At 45.8% G+C, this 21374-nt stretch overlaps 8 protein-coding genes across 8 annotated transcripts; 3 read left to right on the top strand and 5 right to left on the bottom strand.

Annotated features, from left to right (window-relative positions):
• Positions 1-247: 247 nt before the first annotated feature.
• On the bottom strand, positions 248-1569 carry N7479_010006 (uncharacterized protein; the record flags this gene model as incomplete). Its single annotated transcript, XM_057257699.1, has 4 exons — positions 248-840; positions 890-1199; positions 1250-1448; positions 1517-1569. The coding sequence occupies 4 exons, from the start codon at positions 1567-1569 to the stop codon at positions 248-250; spliced, it is 1155 nt and encodes a 384-aa protein (XP_057105157.1).
• A 504-nt stretch (positions 1570-2073) lies between these two features.
• N7479_010005 (uncharacterized protein) lies at positions 2074-2469 on the bottom strand (the record flags this gene model as incomplete). The annotated part of the gene is made up of 1 exon (XM_057257698.1): positions 2074-2469. One exon carries the CDS (start codon positions 2467-2469, stop codon positions 2074-2076), a length of 396 nt encoding a protein of 131 aa, XP_057105156.1.
• A 1669-nt stretch (positions 2470-4138) lies between these two features.
• On the bottom strand, positions 4139-4900 carry N7479_010004 (GNAT family N-acetyltransferase; the record flags this gene model as incomplete). The annotated part of the gene is made up of 1 exon (XM_057257697.1): positions 4139-4900. The coding sequence occupies one exon, from the start codon at positions 4898-4900 to the stop codon at positions 4139-4141; it is 762 nt and encodes a 253-aa protein (XP_057105155.1).
• Positions 4901-6842: 1942 nt separating this feature from the next.
• N7479_010003 (uncharacterized protein) lies at positions 6843-8680 on the top strand (the record flags this gene model as incomplete). The annotated part of the gene is made up of 7 exons (XM_057257696.1): positions 6843-6960; positions 7011-7095; positions 7154-7202; positions 7274-7402; positions 7453-7486; positions 7544-7801; positions 7902-8680. 7 exons carry the CDS (start codon positions 6843-6845, stop codon positions 8678-8680), a joined length of 1452 nt encoding a protein of 483 aa, XP_057105154.1.
• Positions 8681-9630: 950 nt separating this feature from the next.
• Positions 9631-11367, bottom strand: N7479_010002 (Major facilitator superfamily domain general substrate transporter; the record flags this gene model as incomplete). The annotated part of the gene is made up of 4 exons (XM_057257695.1): positions 9631-9934; positions 10002-10621; positions 10724-11038; positions 11104-11367. The coding sequence occupies 4 exons, from the start codon at positions 11365-11367 to the stop codon at positions 9631-9633; spliced, it is 1503 nt and encodes a 500-aa protein (XP_057105153.1).
• Positions 11368-12174: 807 nt separating this feature from the next.
• N7479_010001 (fungal specific transcription factor domain-containing protein) lies at positions 12175-13644 on the bottom strand (the record flags this gene model as incomplete). Its single annotated transcript, XM_057257694.1, has 1 exon — positions 12175-13644. The coding sequence occupies one exon, from the start codon at positions 13642-13644 to the stop codon at positions 12175-12177; it is 1470 nt and encodes a 489-aa protein (XP_057105152.1).
• Positions 13645-14595: 951 nt separating this feature from the next.
• N7479_010000 (sulfatase family protein) lies at positions 14596-16152 on the top strand (the record flags this gene model as incomplete). The annotated part of the gene is made up of 1 exon (XM_057257693.1): positions 14596-16152. The coding sequence occupies one exon, from the start codon at positions 14596-14598 to the stop codon at positions 16150-16152; it is 1557 nt and encodes a 518-aa protein (XP_057105151.1).
• Positions 16153-18537: 2385 nt separating this feature from the next.
• N7479_009999 (cytochrome P450) lies at positions 18538-20313 on the top strand (the record flags this gene model as incomplete). The annotated part of the gene is made up of 5 exons (XM_057257692.1): positions 18538-18753; positions 18814-19033; positions 19094-19162; positions 19218-19820; positions 19871-20313. The coding sequence occupies 5 exons, from the start codon at positions 18538-18540 to the stop codon at positions 20311-20313; spliced, it is 1551 nt and encodes a 516-aa protein (XP_057105150.1).
• Positions 20314-21374: the final 1061 nt, after the last annotated feature.

Below are 21374 nucleotides of genomic sequence, written 5' to 3'. Positions count from 1 at the left end.
GTCCATATATTTATCATTAGTGTTGGGAGGTGGGTAAGATGAGAAAGTATACACTTACAATATAGCCGACTCATCCGCCCGAAATATCTGGGTTCCTGCCATAAGCCCTCCTGTAGATGCCATGACAACTTCCTTGAGTTAGTAAAGGAAGTAAATCTCAATTTCCACTATAGGACGAGTAGTCTTACACATTCTTAATGAAGGAAGACTATTAGCTCATTTGAATAACGACCAGGAAATATTTCACTCACGCAACGCTTATATTTCTCTCTTCGGGACTCTCGCAGTTAATTTGGATCCACGAATTGTGGATCGGATGATAGCCTACAGCCAAAGCATTGACTGTTGTCCAGAGTCCAAACTTGCCCCATTTATCCACATGGTGCATCATGATTCTCAGAATTACCAACGCGATCAAGTAGACAAAGATAGCAGCCATAACAGTGAGGCCCCTTTTGTTCGATTTGTCGCTCACCCACGCGAAAAAGAGAATCACGGGGAGAGTGAGTAAACTTCCGATTGCACAAAGTGCATTTGCCGTAATTCGAGAAAAACCCAGCTCCATATAAATGCTCGGGGTATAAGTTGTGAGAGGGCTCCACGTAGCAAAGACACAACCTGTGGCAATAAAGTGCGGCCATTTCCGTATGTTCGTTAACGTGTCCCAAACGAACTTGAATGATATATGCGTTTTACCAGGGTGAGCCAATGTTTTATTGATTAGGCGATGCTCTCCGGATTCCGAAATGCTCAGTCGGTTAGACGATATAGGGGATTCCTTGTACTTAGGAAGGAAGCAAAAGAGGACGATAGAAACCGCAACGGACAACAGACCCTCGACTAAATACTTATTAGCATATTTTATTTGCGAGGGCAGTCCTAATAGTACCGAGGAATATCCACTGCCAGCCAAAAAGACCGTATTTTCCGTCCAGTTTCAAGAGAGCAGCTCCAAGAAGCGGAGAAACAGCGGTTCCACCAAACATGCCGAAGAAGAAAATGGCGATTCGTTTTGTCAACTCTTGTTTGGTATACCAAGTAGAAAGTGTATACATTGCACCAGGGATATACCCAGCTTCAGCAAGACCCAAAAACGTCCTGGTGAGTAGAAAGCCTAACTTATTGCGCACAAGTACTTGTAGACATGCTACTATCCCGAATATGCAAACTTGTCCACTGATCCATTGGCGAGGGCCGATCTAATCTGGACTTAGTAACTCGCGTATCACCTGGCGAGAACACCACATACTTTGTGTAGAATAATATTTGATGGTATCTCCAGCACAATAACACCCAGGAACATCAGTTGATTTCCGAGATTGATAATGTTTTGGTCGACGGATATGTAAGTTGCAAAATTTCCCGTGAGTGCGCTAGCAATATTGGTTCTGTCAAGCTGATAGCTAGCGAATCCAATTACCAGGAGGGGTAAAACTCGAAAGTCCGCTCTGTTAAATTGTCAGCTAAGTCATCCGCTGGGGCATTTTGGCGAGGAAATTGAACAGGGGCGGCATACATTCTCCGACTGGAGTTAGAATACCGATCGTCACAACCCTCAGTGTTGTCCATATCATGGCGATGAGACCTGCGATTTGCAAACTTATACATACCAACGCCCGAGGCACATCCAATGTTCTTTATTTTGAGAGATGAAATGAAATTTCTAAAAATTGGACAAATATATTTCCATCTTCAGAGGACCTTGTGAGCACTTTCAGATGTCGAAAACCTTGGAGGTGATAAGATAATGTTATTCAGGAAATGAGCGAAACAAGAAAAGCACAAAGAGCCAGTAGCTTTTAGAAAAAAGGAGTACCGCGGTAATCCAAATGAGCTACTACGGGTGCTACGATGTGATTTCTACTACCAAAACTTCAAAGGATGTCAAAATATCAAAATTCTCTCGTCCAACAAATCGAATACCTATTCATTTATCAACACATGCCACAACAAGATGTTTGCCACAGAAAAGATGATGAATCACGGTCTCGCAGTCGATTCCGATTTTGCACCGGTACATCCTATCACTCAAAAGATTCCAAGAGTTCTGGCGGTTGGTGAGAGGCCAGGAATTTAAACACGGCAGCGAATCTGAGCGTTGTTGAGGTTGACTGGAACACGGGGAATGACACCTCCATCAAGGTTCACAAAGGTTTGCTGAGCATTCAAGGTCCCGATGATAGCGCCGTTGTTCTTGATGACACAGTTGATGGATTGTCCGGCGGATGCCCAGTTGGTGAGCTGGGCAGAGGTTGCCCTGACAGTACCACCTGCCCCAACAGAGGTAGAACCGTAGAGGGAGAAGATGCTCTTGTCGGTGTTATCGGCTGGGAATGTCGCTCCAGCATAGGCTCCAGATACGTCATTGGATAGAGCCACGGTCACATCCTTGGCCTGGCGGGCCTCGAGAGGTGAGGCAGAGATGGCGACTGCCAAAAGAGGGATGATAGCGGCAATGGTGAACTTCATTGTGAAATGTTTGGATGGATCGTTATAAAATGCTATGATCGTATTTGAAGCGAGGGTTGGTTGGAAGCTTTGAAAACGCGGTTGGAGTCTTGTGTTGTTCGGAATGAAAGAGATCACAGCTCGCAGAAAACAGCTAGCTTTTATACCTTGGTTACTAGAATCCTGAGCTGAAACCTGGAGCTGAAGTCTCCATGATCTTCTCATCCTTGCTATTCTTAGACACTTGATAGGTTGACATCTAGCCGATGTTACGACCTGCAGCAACGGATCTTGGTTTGCTTTGGGGCATAGTAGCTGATCTGCACTGCCCTTCGTATCCTGATCAGATGAGCTTCCAACAAGGCCACCCATGCTCATTACATGTCTATCTACACAAGAGGAGTAGCCTTTAGGCCCGAATGAAGGCATTACTGTTCTCTGCCTTGGATGATACGTTTGCGCAACCAACCTCGCATTTAAGAGATTCAAGTACCAAGAACATGCTACCAGTCTGACTGTCAATATTCAAAATGCAAATATATATAGGGATATTATCCACGCACATAAACCATACGGCAGCAGACATGGCTTCCCCGCATAAGTGTGCTCGATAACCCGAACATATTTATAGATGTAGGTTATGAGACATTAGGCATCCCACGCCTTCTGCTGAAATCTCTCATCTCAGATAATAGTAATTGACACAACCTTGGAAGGCTGGGCTATTTATTGGCTCTCAGCCTACAGTCTGACTGGGCCTGAATGCATATATATGACTTATTTAACCCTTCTAAGGTTTAGTTTGTCACACATGAATCAGCATATAAGGGACATGTACGTTACGTCGTTCGGAGACTAAGGTTGACTGCTATGAGCGGTGTACTCGTTTCTTTTTGGTTGTACTTCTCTGGGGGAACTTTAGAGACTGTTCGATTAAACTGGAAGAAACATTTCCGGCGAGACATACAAAAAAGAACATAAAACAGGCTCGATCATATCCAAGGGCATGCTACCCACGGAGTCTATGTCTCATTTTTCAATGCCATCCCCAGAAAAGACAGAAATCAAAGACATCAATTACTTAAGACATCAATCGTGACCTACCTCGTGTTGACAAATACGAAGAGGCGTGGCTCTGGGTTATTGGGTTATTGTTGCGTTGCCTCAGGCCATCCATAGGCCCGGGACCTTTCGAGGTTGTAGTGCGAGATATATATCTCTTCCTCTCGATTTCATTGTTGCTTTGTGCGCCCGTCCTTGTTGATAGTAAACGCCACTGCATTATTTCTCCACCGACGTGCATCATTGAATCGCATTATTCAGGATCATAGATCTAAAAATTTGATTATGTAGAGCTGATGCCCAGCCTCGTATTTCACCCCGCCGTGGCTTACCATGTGAGTAATATGCGGCTTCATCCGAAAAGATGAGCAGGGTTTCAGGCCATTTACATGCTCGAAAAGTTCGCATGGCGTAATGTATCACTCTATATCACATTAGGTGGATGTTTTCTCTCCGCATTTTGAATATGCCCCAGAAACTTAATTATAACTACAGTAATGTTCGAATCCCACAAGGTACAACCTCGGGAGACCATTTGTCGGAAGAGAGATGGAAATTTACCACATTATGATTGGTTGAAACGTCCCCTCATATATAGTCATGGATGGCTTTTTCCTTGCAAATGACATCAAACCCCGCTACCCTTAGTGCGCATAAACAGGTTAGGTGGTTTGCTGCGAGAAGCAAATTCCTTGTCCACAACGTATTCAACCTCGGGCCCGTCCGCTTGGAATCCCATTTGTCCGTACACATGCCGTCCCATACTGGACGCTTCGGTTGTGGCTTCCAGATCTCCCCGTCGTTGCGCTTCATCGATGCCCCACTGTACAAGCTCTCGTGCGATGCCTTTGCGCTGGTGCGCCGGATCGACGACGCACAGGTCTAGGATCATCACCGCTGGTGGGGTTGCAGTGGCTTTCTCCTTGATTACCTCGTTGCGTCTTTTATGCAGAGAGGAAATAACTTGACAGAGGTAACGTTGTTCGGGCTCGTTTCCGGGGTAAAGCGTATTGAGGTCCAGGGCATTGACTAGATCTTCCACTGGAGGATCACCATGGCCCTCTACAGTGGAAGCTTGCACCCAAATACTGAAGCCCACGATGATACGGCTTTCAGATTCCGGAGACGGTAGGGTAGCCTTGAGAAATACGGTGTTGGGGAGGCCATTTTTGTCATTGGTCTTGTTGCGCCAGCGGGCGACCATCCTCTCAGCTCCAGATGCCTTCCCCTGAGGTGTGTCCCATCCTGGGTTCATGGCTATCCAGACTCCATCTTGCACCTGACGACCAAATGCCTCGCATACGCAGTCGAAAGCCTGAATGATATCCTCAGGTTGGTCTATGACATCGATACGCAATCCGATATCGGGTCTCTGGGTTTGAGAAACCATAATTGCGGGTTTGAGTGTTCCGGTTGGTGTTTGTGTGTGTAGGAGCCCAACGACCTTTGGAATCGGATACGTGTTTTTTCTTGGAGAAAAAAAGGTGATGAGACAACGCCAAGCCTCTAATGGAGTGGACAAGTCGTTGATTGGCTCTATATCTAGAGCCGATCACTCGTGAATAGATGATATCATACACCGACAAATGCCAGGTCATGGGCGATGTTTTACATGATAAACTAGACATAGGCACCTAGTAGGTAGTGAAAATCACATGGTCGACACCGACTCCTTGATTTTTCAAATCAAGGGCAATGCAAACTCACATCAATCAGCTTGCCTTTTTTTCAGATAAGCATGTGCTGCCGGGTATACAACAAGCGTCGAGGTAGGATCCTAACGTTGCCTCATGATTCCCTTTAGGAGCTCATGAGCAAGTGAGTACATTAGTCGTGATGGGCGGGTTCAGCTTTATAACAAGATGTGACCTGGAAATGTTATTCAAAAACTGTGCCAGGAGCCTGCCTATGTCCTGGCATCCAACACCGAATCTTCTTTTGAACTAAACCATAGGCTATGTTGTCAGCCGTCATGCCAAAGAAAAGAGTAGTGCACTCCAGTCAGAATAACGAGCATACTTTGTAGAGGGAAAAAAGAGAAAAGGAAGAGGATTGGTGGGGATATGTAGGAGTATTTGTGGGGTCCCGAGGATTCCCCGGACTCCGCAAACAATGCAAACAAGAAACCCGCGGAAGAACTGGATGATTCCAAAACGTCTAGATCGACCCATATCGAGCTATAAACTGAAACGGTCTATTGCACGTGTGTACATTTACTTTGCAAGTCTTGGTGCAATGGCTTTTGTTTAACCGATCCTGTCCGTAACCGGAAATGGCTTCGGCTAGAAAGTGTTGAGTTCTCGGCGTTGTTGTCCATCCTATCAATATCATTGTTCACAGTATCGCATCTCCAGCACTTTTCTTGGTATCATGTCTCTGGATAGATGTGGGCGCCCACAGACCCAAATCTTGCAAATGTATCCGAGCTTACCGTGACGCATTTAGCAATCCCATTGTTGGATCGAAGTCGCGACAGTTGATTCTGGGTGAGACTAGGCATGTCGTTGTGTGTGGGTATCTCGGTTGCGGGGGAAGCTCCTGACCCGTTTGCGTACAACATAAAGAGCATCTAATGCTTTGACAATAAAGTATAAAGTGTGTGGTGTGTTCAAGATGAAAGACGAACCACAAAAGGTTAAGTACACAATACTATGTTATAGATTGTTATGCAAACAAGGCAAACAAACGGGTACAAATGTTATATTCCACCCAATCAAAGAACAAGAGTTCATTTCCACCCGTGGACGGGTGGACCGGATGCCTAGGCACATTTCTCCCCGAGGCTCCACGGCTGATAACAACCTTGGAAATGACTAAGATACAAGCACCTTGGCACAAATATTGCAATTTCCACTGGCGCAATCATTGTCTCAGAGCTCAGTCAATAAACCGAGTTTATCCAGCATTGTGCTTTCAGGAAATCAAATGATTGGTCAATATGAGAATAAAGTGGGCATTGCCTAAATCATTCGGCTTCCAGGCTAGTATGCAAATTCACTAGCTACAACGTTGATAGATAGTATACCTAGCCCTGAAGGTACCTGTGGACATATGGCGATAAACTAATAGTCCACTCATATTGTTTATCAATCAAAAAAAACCATGCAATTCGAACTGCCACCCACGTGGGGTAACTGTAGGCGTGCATGCATTGCTAGTTAGAAGACAATCGGCGCTAACCTGTGGGGCCTTGTATAACGGAGCTGTGCCCAATCCGCATTCTAAACTCGATAGCTCCTAAATATCCACTATCATCAACTATAAAGAACAAGACTGGCCACAGTATCCCTGTTGGATTGTGAAATCACGCAGCATCATTCAATATCAGCATCATGAAGAGCTCTATGTTGTGCGCCCTGATGGGCATGGCCACAGTTGGCTATTGCCGTCCCTCAAAGGAATATTTGGATCCTCTTGAGAATGCAGGCAGCAACTCTCCATGGTTTGCCGGTAAGAGTCTTGTTATCATGATCCCCCATATTTACTAACATACGATTTAGGCCCTAATGTGAACCGCATTAGCAGTGATGTCCCAGACAAGTGCACCGTTCGTCAGGCTGCTTATGTTGTTAGACATGGTAGCAGGTATGTAGGCTGTGGTACCATATCACGAGCGCAATCATTTTAACCTCAAAGCTGGTAGATTCCCCGACACCGGTGCATACAACGACTGGGTTGCGCTTCATGACAAGGTACTTTATTCTTGTTTGCATGCCCTGGTTTTTACTTTCCAAAATTCTTACTCTTCATTTCTTTGGAACAGATCCAAGCCGCAGCACAGAAGAAGGGCTTCAAGGCCAAGGGAGCGCTCGAATTCATTTCTGAGTGGAAGCCGGTGTTGACCAATCCTGAATTGCAAATTGCACAGGAGTCGATGACAGGTTGGAAAGAGGTATGCAACCAAACAATCAAAATGAGAAGTAATTCGCTGACAAAATCCAGGCAAGCGACCTTGGTTTCCAATTGCGGGCTAAATGTGAGTCATTACTCCTTTTGCAAGTTTGACGTACTTGAACTCATAAATTCTCAACAGATCCCGACTTTTACGAGGACGGCAACCCGTTCTACGTTTGGGCTAATCAATACAAATTCCCAATCAGTGAATCACGAGTGGTTCAGACTGCTAGATCTTTCCTCAGTGGGTACATGTATGAGTTTGCTGATGAATACGGTACCGTCGTCAGCGTGAACGCCACTGGATCCGCTGCTGCCATTGGTAACTCCCTCGGACCTTCAGATCTCTGCCCTTCATTCGCTGCTACCAACAGCGGAGGTAACAACGTGACCAACTGTAAGTGTCACCACACAAATTCTGTTCTCCTTTCTTAAAACGAAGGACAACCTCTTCTCTTGTTTTTGCTATTAAGAACACTAGCTTACATGTTATCCAGGGGATGCTACATGGCTACCCAAGGCCGTTAAGCGGATGAACTCCAAGGTTAACAAGGACCTCAAGTTTACCGAGACCGATGTGCTCTTCTTCCCCTACATCTGTGCCTACGAGAGCCAGATCGTCGGCCGCGTCAGCCCTTGGTGTGATGTTTTCACCCAGGACGAGCTCCGTAACTACGCTTACGAGCAGGACTTGAATTACTACTACACTGTCGGACCCGGTTCCGATGGTCCCGCCAAGGTCCTTTTCCTTCCCTTCCTGAAGAGCTTGGTTTCTACTCTCGAGGCCGGTCCCGGTCACATCGGCGTTGCAGCTGACGGCTCTGAGTTCGAAGTCCCCAAGCTTATCATGTCTTTCCTGAACGACAACCAAGTTACTGAGTTGACCGCTGCCATGGGAGTTTTCGATGACGAGAAGCCTCTTTCCAGTGATAGCATGCCCTCCAAGCACCTATACCAGGCGGCGCACTTTGTCACCATGCGAGGCACCGTTGCTTTCGAGGTCATGGATTGCACAGACCGCAAAGGCAAGAAGACTACGCCCTACATCCGTACCTTGCTCAATGACGCTGTTTATCCTATTTCCAAGTGCCAAGACGGCCCTGGAAATAGTTGCGCTTTATCTAAATACAGTGCTCTGATTGACAAGAAGATCAAGAAGGCAGGTGAATTCTCGGATTACTGCAACGTCACAGACCCGGCTCGCCCCAAGACCGCTGCTGGAGCTAGCTTCTTCCACGATCTTACTCTGGACTTCTTGACCTTTGTCAAGCCCTGATCTAGAGTTTGCTATGGCTTGTATTTTATTTGAAGATTTGAAGCTTGTCAAGGATTTCAAAGTGTGGGATGAACACTATATGTATTCATATTAGAAAAGGAGCTCAAAAATATAGTGTATAATGTTGAAGTATCACAAGCTGTGGATTGTATACTACATGTAACCAAAATAGAAAAGGAGTTTAGCTACAGAGAATGCTTATTAGAAACGTTCGCCCGTCAGGTCAACTCCCACATACTGTTGTCGATAATGCAAGGATTACATCGGCCCAAATATGAATGCGTAATAGGTGGTTGATCCTTCGACAACCGGCAAACCGGAGGAGTATGGTAGCAACCAGAACATGAATAAGAAGCATCTTTGCAATATGCCTCCTGCTGGCAAAGATATTCATAAATGGTGCTCTCGAATAAAGGGATGTAGACATAAACTGATCTAAGATACCTTTTGGTCAAGGGTGCAGTTTGGCATTCATTTGACAGTGCCAATAAATAGCTCTTTCCTTCTACCTATCTCTTTCCCTCCCGTTGATCTCCCCATATATATATCTTTGACTTATTCCTTGTATTACTTTATCTAGAGCTATGCTGAACATCAAAGCTTCTCCCTGAATAATGATAATGATCAGAAATACTTTGCGTTATCCATGTTCTGGCTCGAGATATTCATCGCTTTATGGTTTCTGATTTGCATGAATCTTCATATTTGACCATCGTATAGTAGAATATTGATCGCATTCAATTTGTATTAGCATAAATGTATTATATGTCCTGTTCCTATGTAACTAGAGTACCCTCTTTCCTTTCCCATATATCCAGCACTGAGGCAATCAGTGGGCGCCTGCTTGCCTGTTTATTCTTCGGGTCTTCTTGAAAGATCCTTTATTTTCCTAGTCAGAGTCAGCGTTCATAGTCTTCTCATGATGGCTTCGCCGTCACTGTACCTTAGTGTCAAGCTTCGCGTGATAAATCACGTTTTTCTGTATCGACAGGCTTCACATCCTCGAGTGTCTCGTCTGTACCCTTCAAATCATCCTCGACATCAACATGATCCTTGATTTTAAACCAAATCATAGGGGCAGCGCAAATGACAGAGCCGGCGAGAAGGCCCCAATTGCTAGCGAACTCGGACATATACGCAGGGTGGGTTGAGTCCCAAGCCCACATGACACCAGCGCCGGCAGACTGGATACCCTTGTAGAAGCCGACGTAGTTGGCGCTCTTACGACCAGAGTTACTAATCGTTCCAATGTACCTAAATTGATTGTTTTTGGTCAGATTTCCAATTTTCGATACCAAAGGTGAGTAGGGGGGTCACATACCAGTATACAGAACCCTGCCAGACAACATCATAGAATCCATAGCAGAAGTACAAAAACATTGGACCACCATAATCTGAATCAGTCCAGTCCGTATTGATGGACGGTTTCGCGCCGTTGGCAGGGCGAGTGTATCCTTTCTGGAACACATAACCGCCACCATGAATGACCATCGTCAGAGTGAAGAGAATGACAAGCATTCCCCTAGCACGAATAGTGCGGCGGAAGTAGTTCAGATCCATGGTACTAATAAAGATAGCGCCGAGGATGTGAGCAATGTAGTAGAGGAAGGTGTTCAACGCCTTGGTACGGGTGTTGAAATAAGCGCTGTTGACGGAGCTGGTCTGGTAGGAGATGAACCAGTTGGACGACCAGAACATAGGGAAAAGCAGCAAGACAGAGGGCTCGCTGCGGAGGGTTGTCCAGAGACCGATGAACTCGGACTTCCAACTAGGGTTCTTCATCACGATGACTTTCGATCCATCCGACCGGACAACCTTCTTTGCGTCGGCGACGAAAAGGCCAACAACAGAGCCCAGGAATGTCAGCACGACAAAGACGATATAAGTGCTATCTGGAACGTTGACATTAGTCCTCTCGTTGATGCTGTTTGCAAGGACAATCTACCACACCGTCATCAGTTAGTAAATTATCGGGGTTTTTTCCCATAGAAGTTTGCACAGATACGCAAGTGCAGGAGAGAGGATATTTCAATAGAGACGTACCAAACTGCCAACACACGATCCAACGTTAAAGATAGACCAGAACAAAGTGAAGAAGCGGCCCTTCTGGTGCTCCAATGGGTATGAGACCATGATTGTGCCCTGAGCAGTCCATAGCAGGCCAGAGCACACACCGAGCAAGAAGCCGGCGAAGATGTTGAAACCGGGGACGTGTTTGTGTAGTGAGGTGAGCAAGCTGGCGACGTAAATACAATAACCGATACCTCCACAGGCGAGTGTAAGTCTCACACCCAGTCGGTTCACGATTGTACCGGAAAAGAAACTGGTGAAGGCAGAAGTAACATATAGAGCAGTGTTCTATATAATCGATTGTCAGTATTGACTGTAGTTCACCAAAGCAGAGAACATGTTATTCTTTTTACCATTTTGTCCACCAGGGTTGCATCTGTCAGTCCACCTCCTCCCATGCCGCTCAGGGCATTGAACATGCCAGGGCAAAGGAAACAGATGAGGGCAACCAAAATCAGCTGGAAGATAGGCCTGGCATACCAGCCGCTGATTTTGGAGAAGATTGTACCAGAAGGCGAGACTTCACTGGTAGTATTGTCAAGAGACTCCGACTCGGTCGCAGGCTCTTTCATAGTCTCAGCAGCCGCCCCAATGGCAGGGGTCTCCTTGGCTGTCATAGCGAGGAGAAAATTTTGTGTGTGTAGGTCAAGTGCAGGGGTGGTATTGATGTAAGTAGACGCAATAAGAAAGACCCGATAGCATTCTTTTATTTCGTTCGGGGGCGGAGGTGTCTACATTTATGTCGATATGGGATCTAGATCATAGAGTGTTATCAATTTGATGTTACACTGCACATGACTTCCGACCCCTAAGAATATGGGGAAGATTGTGGAAAGATGGCGTCAGTGTCGATATCTAGCACGTGCTGTAGTGCATATTGTGTTATCGTGTGGCTTGAACAAGGGGCGGCATACGGAGTAAACGAACTGTCTATGTAACCGAAAGGAAGATAAAAAAGAGCATAGAGTAATTGTAACTGTCAAACTTTTGGCTTTTCTTGGAGATTCTTGGGAGTTTCCCCATATTCGTCTCCATGTTATTCGGAACTGTTATCGGGTTGATTTCAAGTCATATTGAAATTCTAGAAAGAGGAAAAAAAAAGAAAATGGGGCAGATATCCCAATTAGGGAATAGAGACCGACTACCGAAGGACTCCACTATGGTTCCACACGTTGAAGCTGACAAGGTTAAAGTTCAACAGGTTGCATTAGCGAGATCGGATCCTCGTATGCGGGGATTGGTTAGGGAGGACTTAAAATCGATGACATTTGCTATATCGCGTGTATCTTGGTATCCTGGCCTGGGTTTAGGTGATAGGTAATCCGAGAGAAAAACTGTATCAAATTCAATTGTACTCCCTACATATGTAACCATATCTAATACTAATGTAACGCCAGCGCAGTATTCAGGGTTGCAATAATTGATCATGAGAGAGGCTCCTCTGTGAGGAATTTGGCCTGTTGTAAGACGCTGTGAACCGCTAAGTGTTGCCGAGGTCGCGCGGCAGATAAAATCCGTGTGTCGGACTTTCGACCGTGATTAACTTTGTGGAATACGGAAAGGCTCTCTGTTGCGGAACTGCTTGACGAAAATGTTTCGATCAATTGCGCAATATCGTCGAGGATTGGCTGTGCCAAGGCTAGCCCATGGTAAAACCGCTTGATAGCTGCCAAGCATAACTCTGCCCGACTCACTGCAAATTCAAGGCTGAGAAGATCTGGCTCAGTGGATGAATGAGCGATAAACAAAATCAACCGAATGGCGTGATAAACGCACACCCCGGTAGCAAATTCAAGCAATCGCGGCTTGGTACAGGTGTGGTTCAAGTCACAGAACAAATTGACGACTGCCAATGCATGTTCAATACAGACTCTGGCCGCCATTTGAACAAACTGTGCGTCAATGGTACTCAATACAACAGATGGCGGAGCCTCGGGGTACCCAGGAAGGAAAATCCGATAGAGGTCAAAGTAGCACCCATGCCACATGGTAAACATCATAATGTGACGGGGGAGCCAAGAACTTTCAATCAAATTCTTCAGCCCCGTGGTCGAGATTTCTCCTTGGTTTGGCATTTCTATTTTAAGTTCACAGAGGATCTCCTCAAGGCCTCCAGTCACATCTTTGAGATGCAAGTAAGGCTCGCTGCAGACAGCGAGCTCCCGGGTCAACTTCATAATATCCCTGCGAATAGAGGCCAAACGAATACACATATTCAACGTTCCCAATTCATTCGGATCTCTCAATGCATAGACGGAAAACCCTTCAGAGCCAGGCGGACATACCAAACCAAAGGAGTCTTCCAATGATGGAGGGTGTAAATAAATGCACTCAAAGGGGCAGACTTCAAATTCTGTCAACCCGATAGAAAAATATGACTCTATCAACTTGAAGCACCATACGGTGCGGCGCCTAGTCTCCTCCAAAATCGGGTCCAAGTGGGTTTGCTCATGATTAAGACCCATGGCAGATGCCGCGCGGGCAGCGATAGCGGTCAACATGAATGCCTTTTCATAGCTCCCTGTTGCCATTCGATAGCTGATGGTCAGCAATAGAGCTTGCAAACGAGACATTGATGGATTCTCCAGGCGTTTCCAGATAGTCTCTTCCGCATCCGAGACCCATGCAGCACTCTTCTCCCGATCGACGGTGACGTTTTGTACAGGCATGTGCAAGGATGTCATGGCACAAATAGCAAGAACGAGCGGTCGCTCTAATGTGCCTTTATTGCATTTCGCCAAGGTTGTAGAAGGATGCAAAAATGCATAAGAAGGAACTGCATAGAGATATTCGAAAAAGTTTTGGATCAGTTCTGTCGCTTCACTGTGTGAGGGATCTCCATGGGCTGTTTCTTTGCTTAGCTCTGGCGACAGTGAGCTGTCATCAACTGGCATTGCATTATGTGTGTGAAAAGCAGTATCGGGACTTTGGGACCCTGGGGGTGGAGCACCAGGTAGATCATGTTCCCCATGTTCCCCATGTCCCCCGGAATTTCTGTCATGTCGCTGGGTCCCCATCGATGCGGGATATGAACAATGCCTGCTATATTTGATGCAGTTGGCACATTGCGGGTGGGTATTAGAGCAGCGGACCTTTCGCAACCGGCATTGTGAACACGAACTCCGGCCTCGTAGCCGCTCGGGTCTTTCGTCGCTGCTTAGACCTGATCTCGCACCAACCGCTAGAAGCGATTCACCCCGCTGAGTAAAGGAACACTGGAAGCCAAGGCGCTCGCAGTTGCGGCAAATAGAAAGTCTGCCATCACAGCCGACCTGGTCATCCGTTAGTAATTGATTTTGATTTGTCCTGAACACTATCGAAGCGGGGAATACCTTCCGAGCTCGGCACTGCTGGCAGACCTGTTTCGCTCGAGGATTTGGCGATCTGAAAACAGATAAATAAGGTAATATCATTGGATCGGATGTCGGCATTGTGCAGGTAACCTAGATAATAAAGCATTGATCAAAGTCCCCATACTTGTTGAGGTTGCAGAGTAACATTCTGATAGTCTCGGTTCATTTTAAGTGGGCCGAAGCTCGTGTCGGTGGGGTGACTAATCCAAGTTGAGGCAGACTGACCGACATCCGTCTTTCTTCCAAAGAACCTCCGACAGCCGCCTTGTCTGGGGAAACCTCGAATCTTCTAGCTCTTATCATGTAGCATTGAATTCTCAGGGGATCGTGTCACATCGAAGGCACCATTCGTGGCTAATAAGACACAATGCCCAGTTAACTGTTTCCTAGATTGCGAGCGCATTCGTGATAATTTCGTCTTTCCTACGCAGCGCCCCTTCTAGCCTCTCAAGATTTCCCTGTTGTTAGCATCTGCTGACACCAAAGACCACCATGGCCGCTAATAATTCAGGGTCCAGGCGACCCAACATTGTCTTCATTATGGCCGACGACCATGCCTCGAAGGCCATATCCTGCTACGGAGCTGGGATCAACCAAACGCCAAACCTCGACCGGATCGCAAACGAGGGAATGCGCTTCGATCACTGTTATGTCACCAACAGTATCTGCACCCCATCCCGAGCAGCCATCTTGACTGGCACGCACAACCATGTCAATGGCGTGATGTCCCTCCACTCGAAGATCCAACGACACACTCCAAACGTCGCCAAACAGCTCCGAGGGGGTGGCTACCAGACCGCCATGATCGGCAAGTGGCACCTGGGGGAGGGAAAAATGCATGAGCCCACAGGATTTGATTTCTGGTCCATCCTCCCGGGTCAAGGCGAATATTATGACCCCGAGTTCATTGGTCCAGATGGTACAAAAGTCATAGAAGGATACGCGACGGACATCATCACAGATATGACTCTCGATTTTATCAAAAGTCGAGACCAGTCCAAGCCCTTTTTCGTCATGTGCCACCACAAGGCGCCGCATCGGAGCTGGGAATACCAGGAGAAGCACAAGGATCTGTATCAAGATCCCATCCAGCTACCCGACACCTTCTCGGATGACTACAAAAACAGAGCAAAGGCTGCTGCAATTGCGAAAATGCGAGTTTCGGAAGACTTGTCCTACAAAGATCTTGGTCTCGCACAGCCTGATGGTGATAGAAGAAAAGTCGGAGAGAAGATGGCCTTCGGTATGCGGAAGGTTCCCTCACCTGCCACGGACGATGAAGTTCAAAAGATGAAGCTCATCGACAATGAAGACGGCACCATCTTCCGCTTTCAATCCACAAAGGAACTGGCTGAGTTCAAGTTCCAGCGCTACATGCAACGGTATCTCCGTACCGTTCAGAGCATTGATGATAATGTTGGCCGAATCTTTGAACTGCTCGACTCCGATCCGGAGTTGGCAGAGAACACAATTGTCGTCTATACATCGGATCAGGGCTTCTTTCTCGGCGAACATGGATGGTTTGACAAGCGGTTCATTTACGAAGAGAGTTTCCAAATGCCGTTAATGATTCGATACCCCAAAGAAATCAAGGCTGGCAGTGTCTGCAGTGACATTGTCTGCAATGTGGATTTCGCGCCGACATTCTTGGATTTCGCCGGCATCACAACGCCGACGTATATGCAGGGCCGAACGTTCCGCTCAATTTTAGGGGGTAATTGCCCCGCTGATTGGGATCAGCTGGCTTATCACAGATACTGGATGCATAATGATGCAGAACACGAAGCATATGCACACTATGGAGTGCGCAACCATCGGTACAAGTTGATTTACTGGTACAATGACGATTTGCTCGTTGAGGGAGCGCGGCCAGGAGGTGAAGATTGTCGTGAATGGGAGTTGTTTGACTGCCAGGAGGACCCGCTCGAGCTGTTCAATTGTTATTCGGATCCGAAGTATGCGGAAGCTGTGATTGAAATGACGAAGTTATTGGAGAGGAAGATGATGGAGATCGGTGATGAACCGGCACATGAGAAACTTGTTCAATAGATTATTACCTACTGTATTTTACTATATCATAGAATCCTTCTGACAGATATTTCTGTCTGATTGGTCGGATTATTTCCAACCTTGTTCACTCGTGTTTGAAATACCAGCATGTTCGGTTCTGTGGCACAAATTGTTCGCTTCGACCTACTTTATATATCCACCAACCTATATCTCCTAACCCAACATAGGGGCTAGGGATTAGGTTACTTAGCAAGGACTAGGAACAGATAAAAATAGCTTGCATGTTAATATGAACATCTTCCAAAGATATTCTTACGCAGAGGCATAGAAATAAATTGTAAATCTATCTTAGCTTTTTTTTCCTGTAACATGAACCCTGGTTTTATATAGGGAATTGTTAATCGCACCCCCCCCCCCCTCCTGCTGCTCTCACCCCCCTGCCTGATTTTTCAGTACCGCCTTCTTAATTGGGCGCGATCGATAATTCTGCCATGATTTCTGCCGCTCCATTTTTGTACTGCCATATATTCTGCCATCACCATAGTAATTCTGGTTTATATCGTGAAGAATGCACCATTTGAATCAGAAAAAATCGTATATTTCATTCATTTCTCTATTAATCTACTCTACAAATTGATTATGCTAGTTTACAGACACCTCCCCGCGGGTTTTTTGCTCCTCCATATCCCTGTCCTCCGGTCTCGGCATTGTTGCTCTCCTCAGCGTCCTGAGTAACAAAAGTGACTTCATTTTATATAGGGTTTATATACAAATTGTAGGTACCTGCTGTCTACTACCATTGTATAGGGAGTTTGCCAGGAAGACGGTGTAGAGAGCGGTAGGCAGACCTAGGCTTCGAGGCAAAAGCGGTGACCAATTGGGAGGCCGTACTGAAAAATCAGGCAGGGGTGGGGCGTACAATTAACAATTCCCTTTACATATATTTCTGGGTTCAGGTCTACCATAGATACATGGCCCCTTAATTGCACATGGGCAATAAACATACGGAGAATGACAACAACACCGGGTTGTGTCGAATAACTGCATGCAACTCGAATTGAATTGTATTCCTGCGATATAACATGATGTAGTTTTTATATAGATAAAGGGATCGGACGATGTCGAACTACATGGGCAGCGCTATTCTTACTTCCACAGGAGAGCAAGATTCTTGGCGAGACGGAACGCCAAATTAGGCAATCCCATGTCAATCACTGATAACTAACTAGGAATATCAATAAAATTTTGAACTGCTCATACGTCTCACATGAAACCAGATATATCAAGTTCATACAAAGTACGCGTTCCCTTCTACATGACCATTACGCAGGTTCAAGAATGGCCGAATATTACCGGGCCACATAGTATAATGTTCTCGGCTACTTGCATTAGTGTGTCTTACTATTTAATCTTGTTCTGCAGTATGGAGTTCTGCGGCTCGTTTGCGCATGATCTTCACACGGAAGGTCCCAATGCCGAATTTATGCACTGATCGCCATGGTCCAATCAGCCAGCCACTATTCTATACATTACTTGCATGTACAATATAGGGAACTATTGGTTCCTACTGAGGGAGCGGTGTGGGATAAGAAGATTTGAGATACAGAGTATCAAATATGCATTTGCAAATTCACGCATGTTTCAACCTGCTGTCTCAGTAAATTTCTACTGTAGCATATCCGGAGTGAAGTGAAGCTCTTGGGGATGGGTGGCTGCAGGTGGAAAGCCACCCGTCATCGAACTACAAAGTATATCAGCGCCCTATATGACCGTATACAAAGTAGGTATGAAATAAGCCTTACATAAACATTCTTCCAAAATATGCTAAACAATGAATGATCGCAGAACAGAAAGAATGTAGTAAGAGTTTCATTATTAATGGGAGGCACATATAGGGAGAGATAGGAAGAGAGAGAAGAAAAGAGGGATCTACACATGTGACTGCCTGCGTAGGTCCTTGGCCCTTGGACCTGAAGCCACCCAACACTTCTGCATACTGACATCATACAGGAGAACTTGATAGCTTCTTGTTTTCTGTGATCATCATCACATCCATCTCTCTCCAATGATATTGACATGTTACTGAGGTCTCACCCCTCTTCTCTCATTTGGAACTCCCAATTGTCCTTGCGTCAGCGGAACACGTAGTTCTTTTTCTATATTTTCTATATTTTTATGCATCACCACGGTATACGTGCGTCGGGAAACGTTCAGCTTACGAATTCTATCTATTATTTAACCATTTGCCAGCATTCAACAAGCCCACCCATCCTTTCTCAACTTGCTACTGATTCCTATACACTTCAATTCCTATACACTTCAATTCCTATACACTTCAATTCCTATACACTTCAATTCCTATACTGGAAAGCCTACTATTTATATGCACTTGAATTGTAGCTACAGTACCTACTAGAGCTCATTATGCTTGGGTATCTAATCAATGGGCTACCGCCTGCTGATGCGGTAGTCGCAGTTGGCGTTATTCTTCTTACTGGCTATGTCCTGCAGCTCGCTTTTGCAGTTGGGTCGAAACTGCCATTAATCAATCAAAATTCCATCTTGGATCTTGGAAGCATGAAGTCTCGTCGTTCCTATGTCACTGGCGCGGCGGACCTTATCAAATCCGGGTTTTCTCAGGTACCTTCCACTTATCACACCTATTAATTGATACACAGGGCTTACATCTCATCAATATAGTCCGCGAAGGGGTTCCGGCTGATCACAGATAATGGATGCCAAGTTGTACTCCCACCGAAATATCTCAATGAGATTCGAAATCATCCCGACATGAGCCGTGACAAGGCATCCGCGAAGGAATTGCATTCCCATCTTCCTGGCTTTGAGCCCTTTCGCGAAGGATCCAAAGATGAGCGAATCATGCACGATGTTGTACTGACGAAGCTGACACGCACACTGGGTAACGGCTCACAAGAAAACATTTGGAAGACACTAAGGACTAACTAAATATCTACAAAAGGGCGCGTCACAGAGCATCTCTCGAAGGAGACTGCCATGGCAGTTCAAAAACACTGGACTGATGAGAAGGGTAAGTTGGGACATACGTTTCTGTGAAGTTGAGATGAATGCTCACATTAAGATAGAATGGCACGCCATATCTCTCCGAACTACCATCACTCCCATGCTGGCCCAGATGTCCTCCAGGGTATTCTTGGGTGAACTGCTATGCCGAGACCCCAATTGGCTCCATATCACCATTAACTATGCCATCCATGTGATTCGCGCGACCGAAAAATTGCGACAATGGCCAAAGATTCTGCGACCTTTCGCCAATCAGGTGCTCCCTTCGTGCCGTATGATTCGATCGGATATGAAACAGGCCCTTGACCTAATCACACCAATCCTGACCAAGAGACGAGCCGAAAAAGCAGCTGCAATCAAGGCAGGAAAAGTCCCAACAGAACATAATGATGCTATTGACTGGATGGAAGATGTTGCCAAAGGTCGCCCATACAACCCAGCGATTTCACAGCTTCTGCTTTCTATGGCTGCTATCCATACCTCAGCGGACATGCTGACACAGATTCTCTTTGACATCGCTGCCCAGCCAGACCTGATTAAAGCTCTACGCGAGGAGATAATAACTGTGACTCGCGATAACGGTTGGAATAAGATCTCCCTATACAAATTGGTTCTTATGGACAGTACAATCAAGGAGAGCCAACGATTGAAGCCTGTTGCAATCAGTAAGATTTCCCAATACATTTCCATGTTTCAAAATATTGACTGTTGGCAGCGCCAATGCGTCGTCTTACTACCACCGACGTTGAGCTATCAGACGGAGTCTTCATCCCCAAAGACACCACCATCTTGATCTCCGCGGATAGCATGTGGGACGAGAAGAACTATGAAAACCCACAACAGTTTGATGGTTATCGTTTCCTCAAAATGCGTGATATTCCTGGCCAACAGACAGCCGCTCAACTGGTTGCACCTTCTCCAATTCATTTGGGCTGGGGCTTTGGGCAGCATGCCTGTCCCGGAAGATTTTTTGCCGCCAACGAGATGAAAATTGCTCTCTGCCAAATCCTTCTCAAATATGACATTAAGCTCGATGAGACATGTCTACCACAAGTCAGGCGGTTTGGGGTGTCTATGGCTGCTGATTCGACCGCGAACCTGGTCATTCGAAGACGACAAGAGGAGGTATCCCCTGAGGCTTTAGGATGTCAGGTTTGAGGGATTGAATTTCAAACTGAGACGTTGCTAAATATTGCGGTAAGCATAGAAGAAACTGACAGATACGGCTGAAAGAGACAAATTTCAGGGGAAATTGTTAGATGGGGGATCAGAGCAGCGTGTAATGTAGAGATGAAGATCAAAAAAATACCGATACAACTCCTTTTCTGTCAATAGAAAAGATGATAGCATGAAGCAGAGCCGGGCCCTTTTTTGGTCCATAATCCTACCAGCTGAACCCAAAACATTTAATTGTTTCTTACTCCGTACCTGTTCCATGATTTGTGTCACTGGTAATTTTAACGCTAAGTAGGTGTGAATCCACCTCAAGATCGTTACTAACGCAAGAAACGAGTATATTATCCATCACACGTAGCCTAGTGACACACTTGGTATTGATCTTCGCCAGAGGTATAATTGTCACCAAACCCCCTGACATTATTACAGATAGGGCTGCAGATCTATGCCTCACCGTTCATTAGGGGCACTATTGGACGGGTAAAGGTCTCAAATATTACTTTTCTAGTACAGAGCACTCCGTATATGGTCAATAACTACGGATTACTCCGTAGAATTATATATGAAGCTGACAGACAAAGTCCACAAATTCTAACTCTCAAATCGAATGTATCCCATTGGTTTTCCAGTGCAATTTTCCTCAATTCGGCGTATCCACGATGTAGATCGGTTTCTTGAATAACTCTTGATTGGATCTACGCCATAAACGCGGTCCCTTCCAGTCACATAGATAGCAAATCCTATCAATCCTATCAAGCTCCCGTGAAAAACGCAATAGATTAACTTTCCTGGCAGAATCTATCCGATTAGTCCACGCATCAGTTATCTCACCTATGCAAGTTGATCAATATCAAACTAGGCGCGCGCTTTGTAGGCTCTACAAGTGAAATACTTGTCTCGCAGCTTATCTTTCCCTAGAGGATATTCTGTATCAGTTACAAAGCGCAAAATAGCTAGATCTAAAGATGCTAGAGAAGATTGAACTCTAAAGGTTATCAACCCTCAATTCAATTGAGCAGGTTGAGTGGCGTACTCACATTGCT

Source organism: Penicillium vulpinum (genome assembly GCF_028829585.1).
Source record: "Penicillium vulpinum strain IBT 29486 chromosome Unknown utg000004l_segment0_segment0, whole genome shotgun sequence".
Classification (NCBI taxonomy): domain Eukaryota; kingdom Fungi; phylum Ascomycota; class Eurotiomycetes; order Eurotiales; family Aspergillaceae; genus Penicillium; species Penicillium vulpinum.
This window is presented reverse-complemented; position numbering and strand designations above follow the sequence as displayed.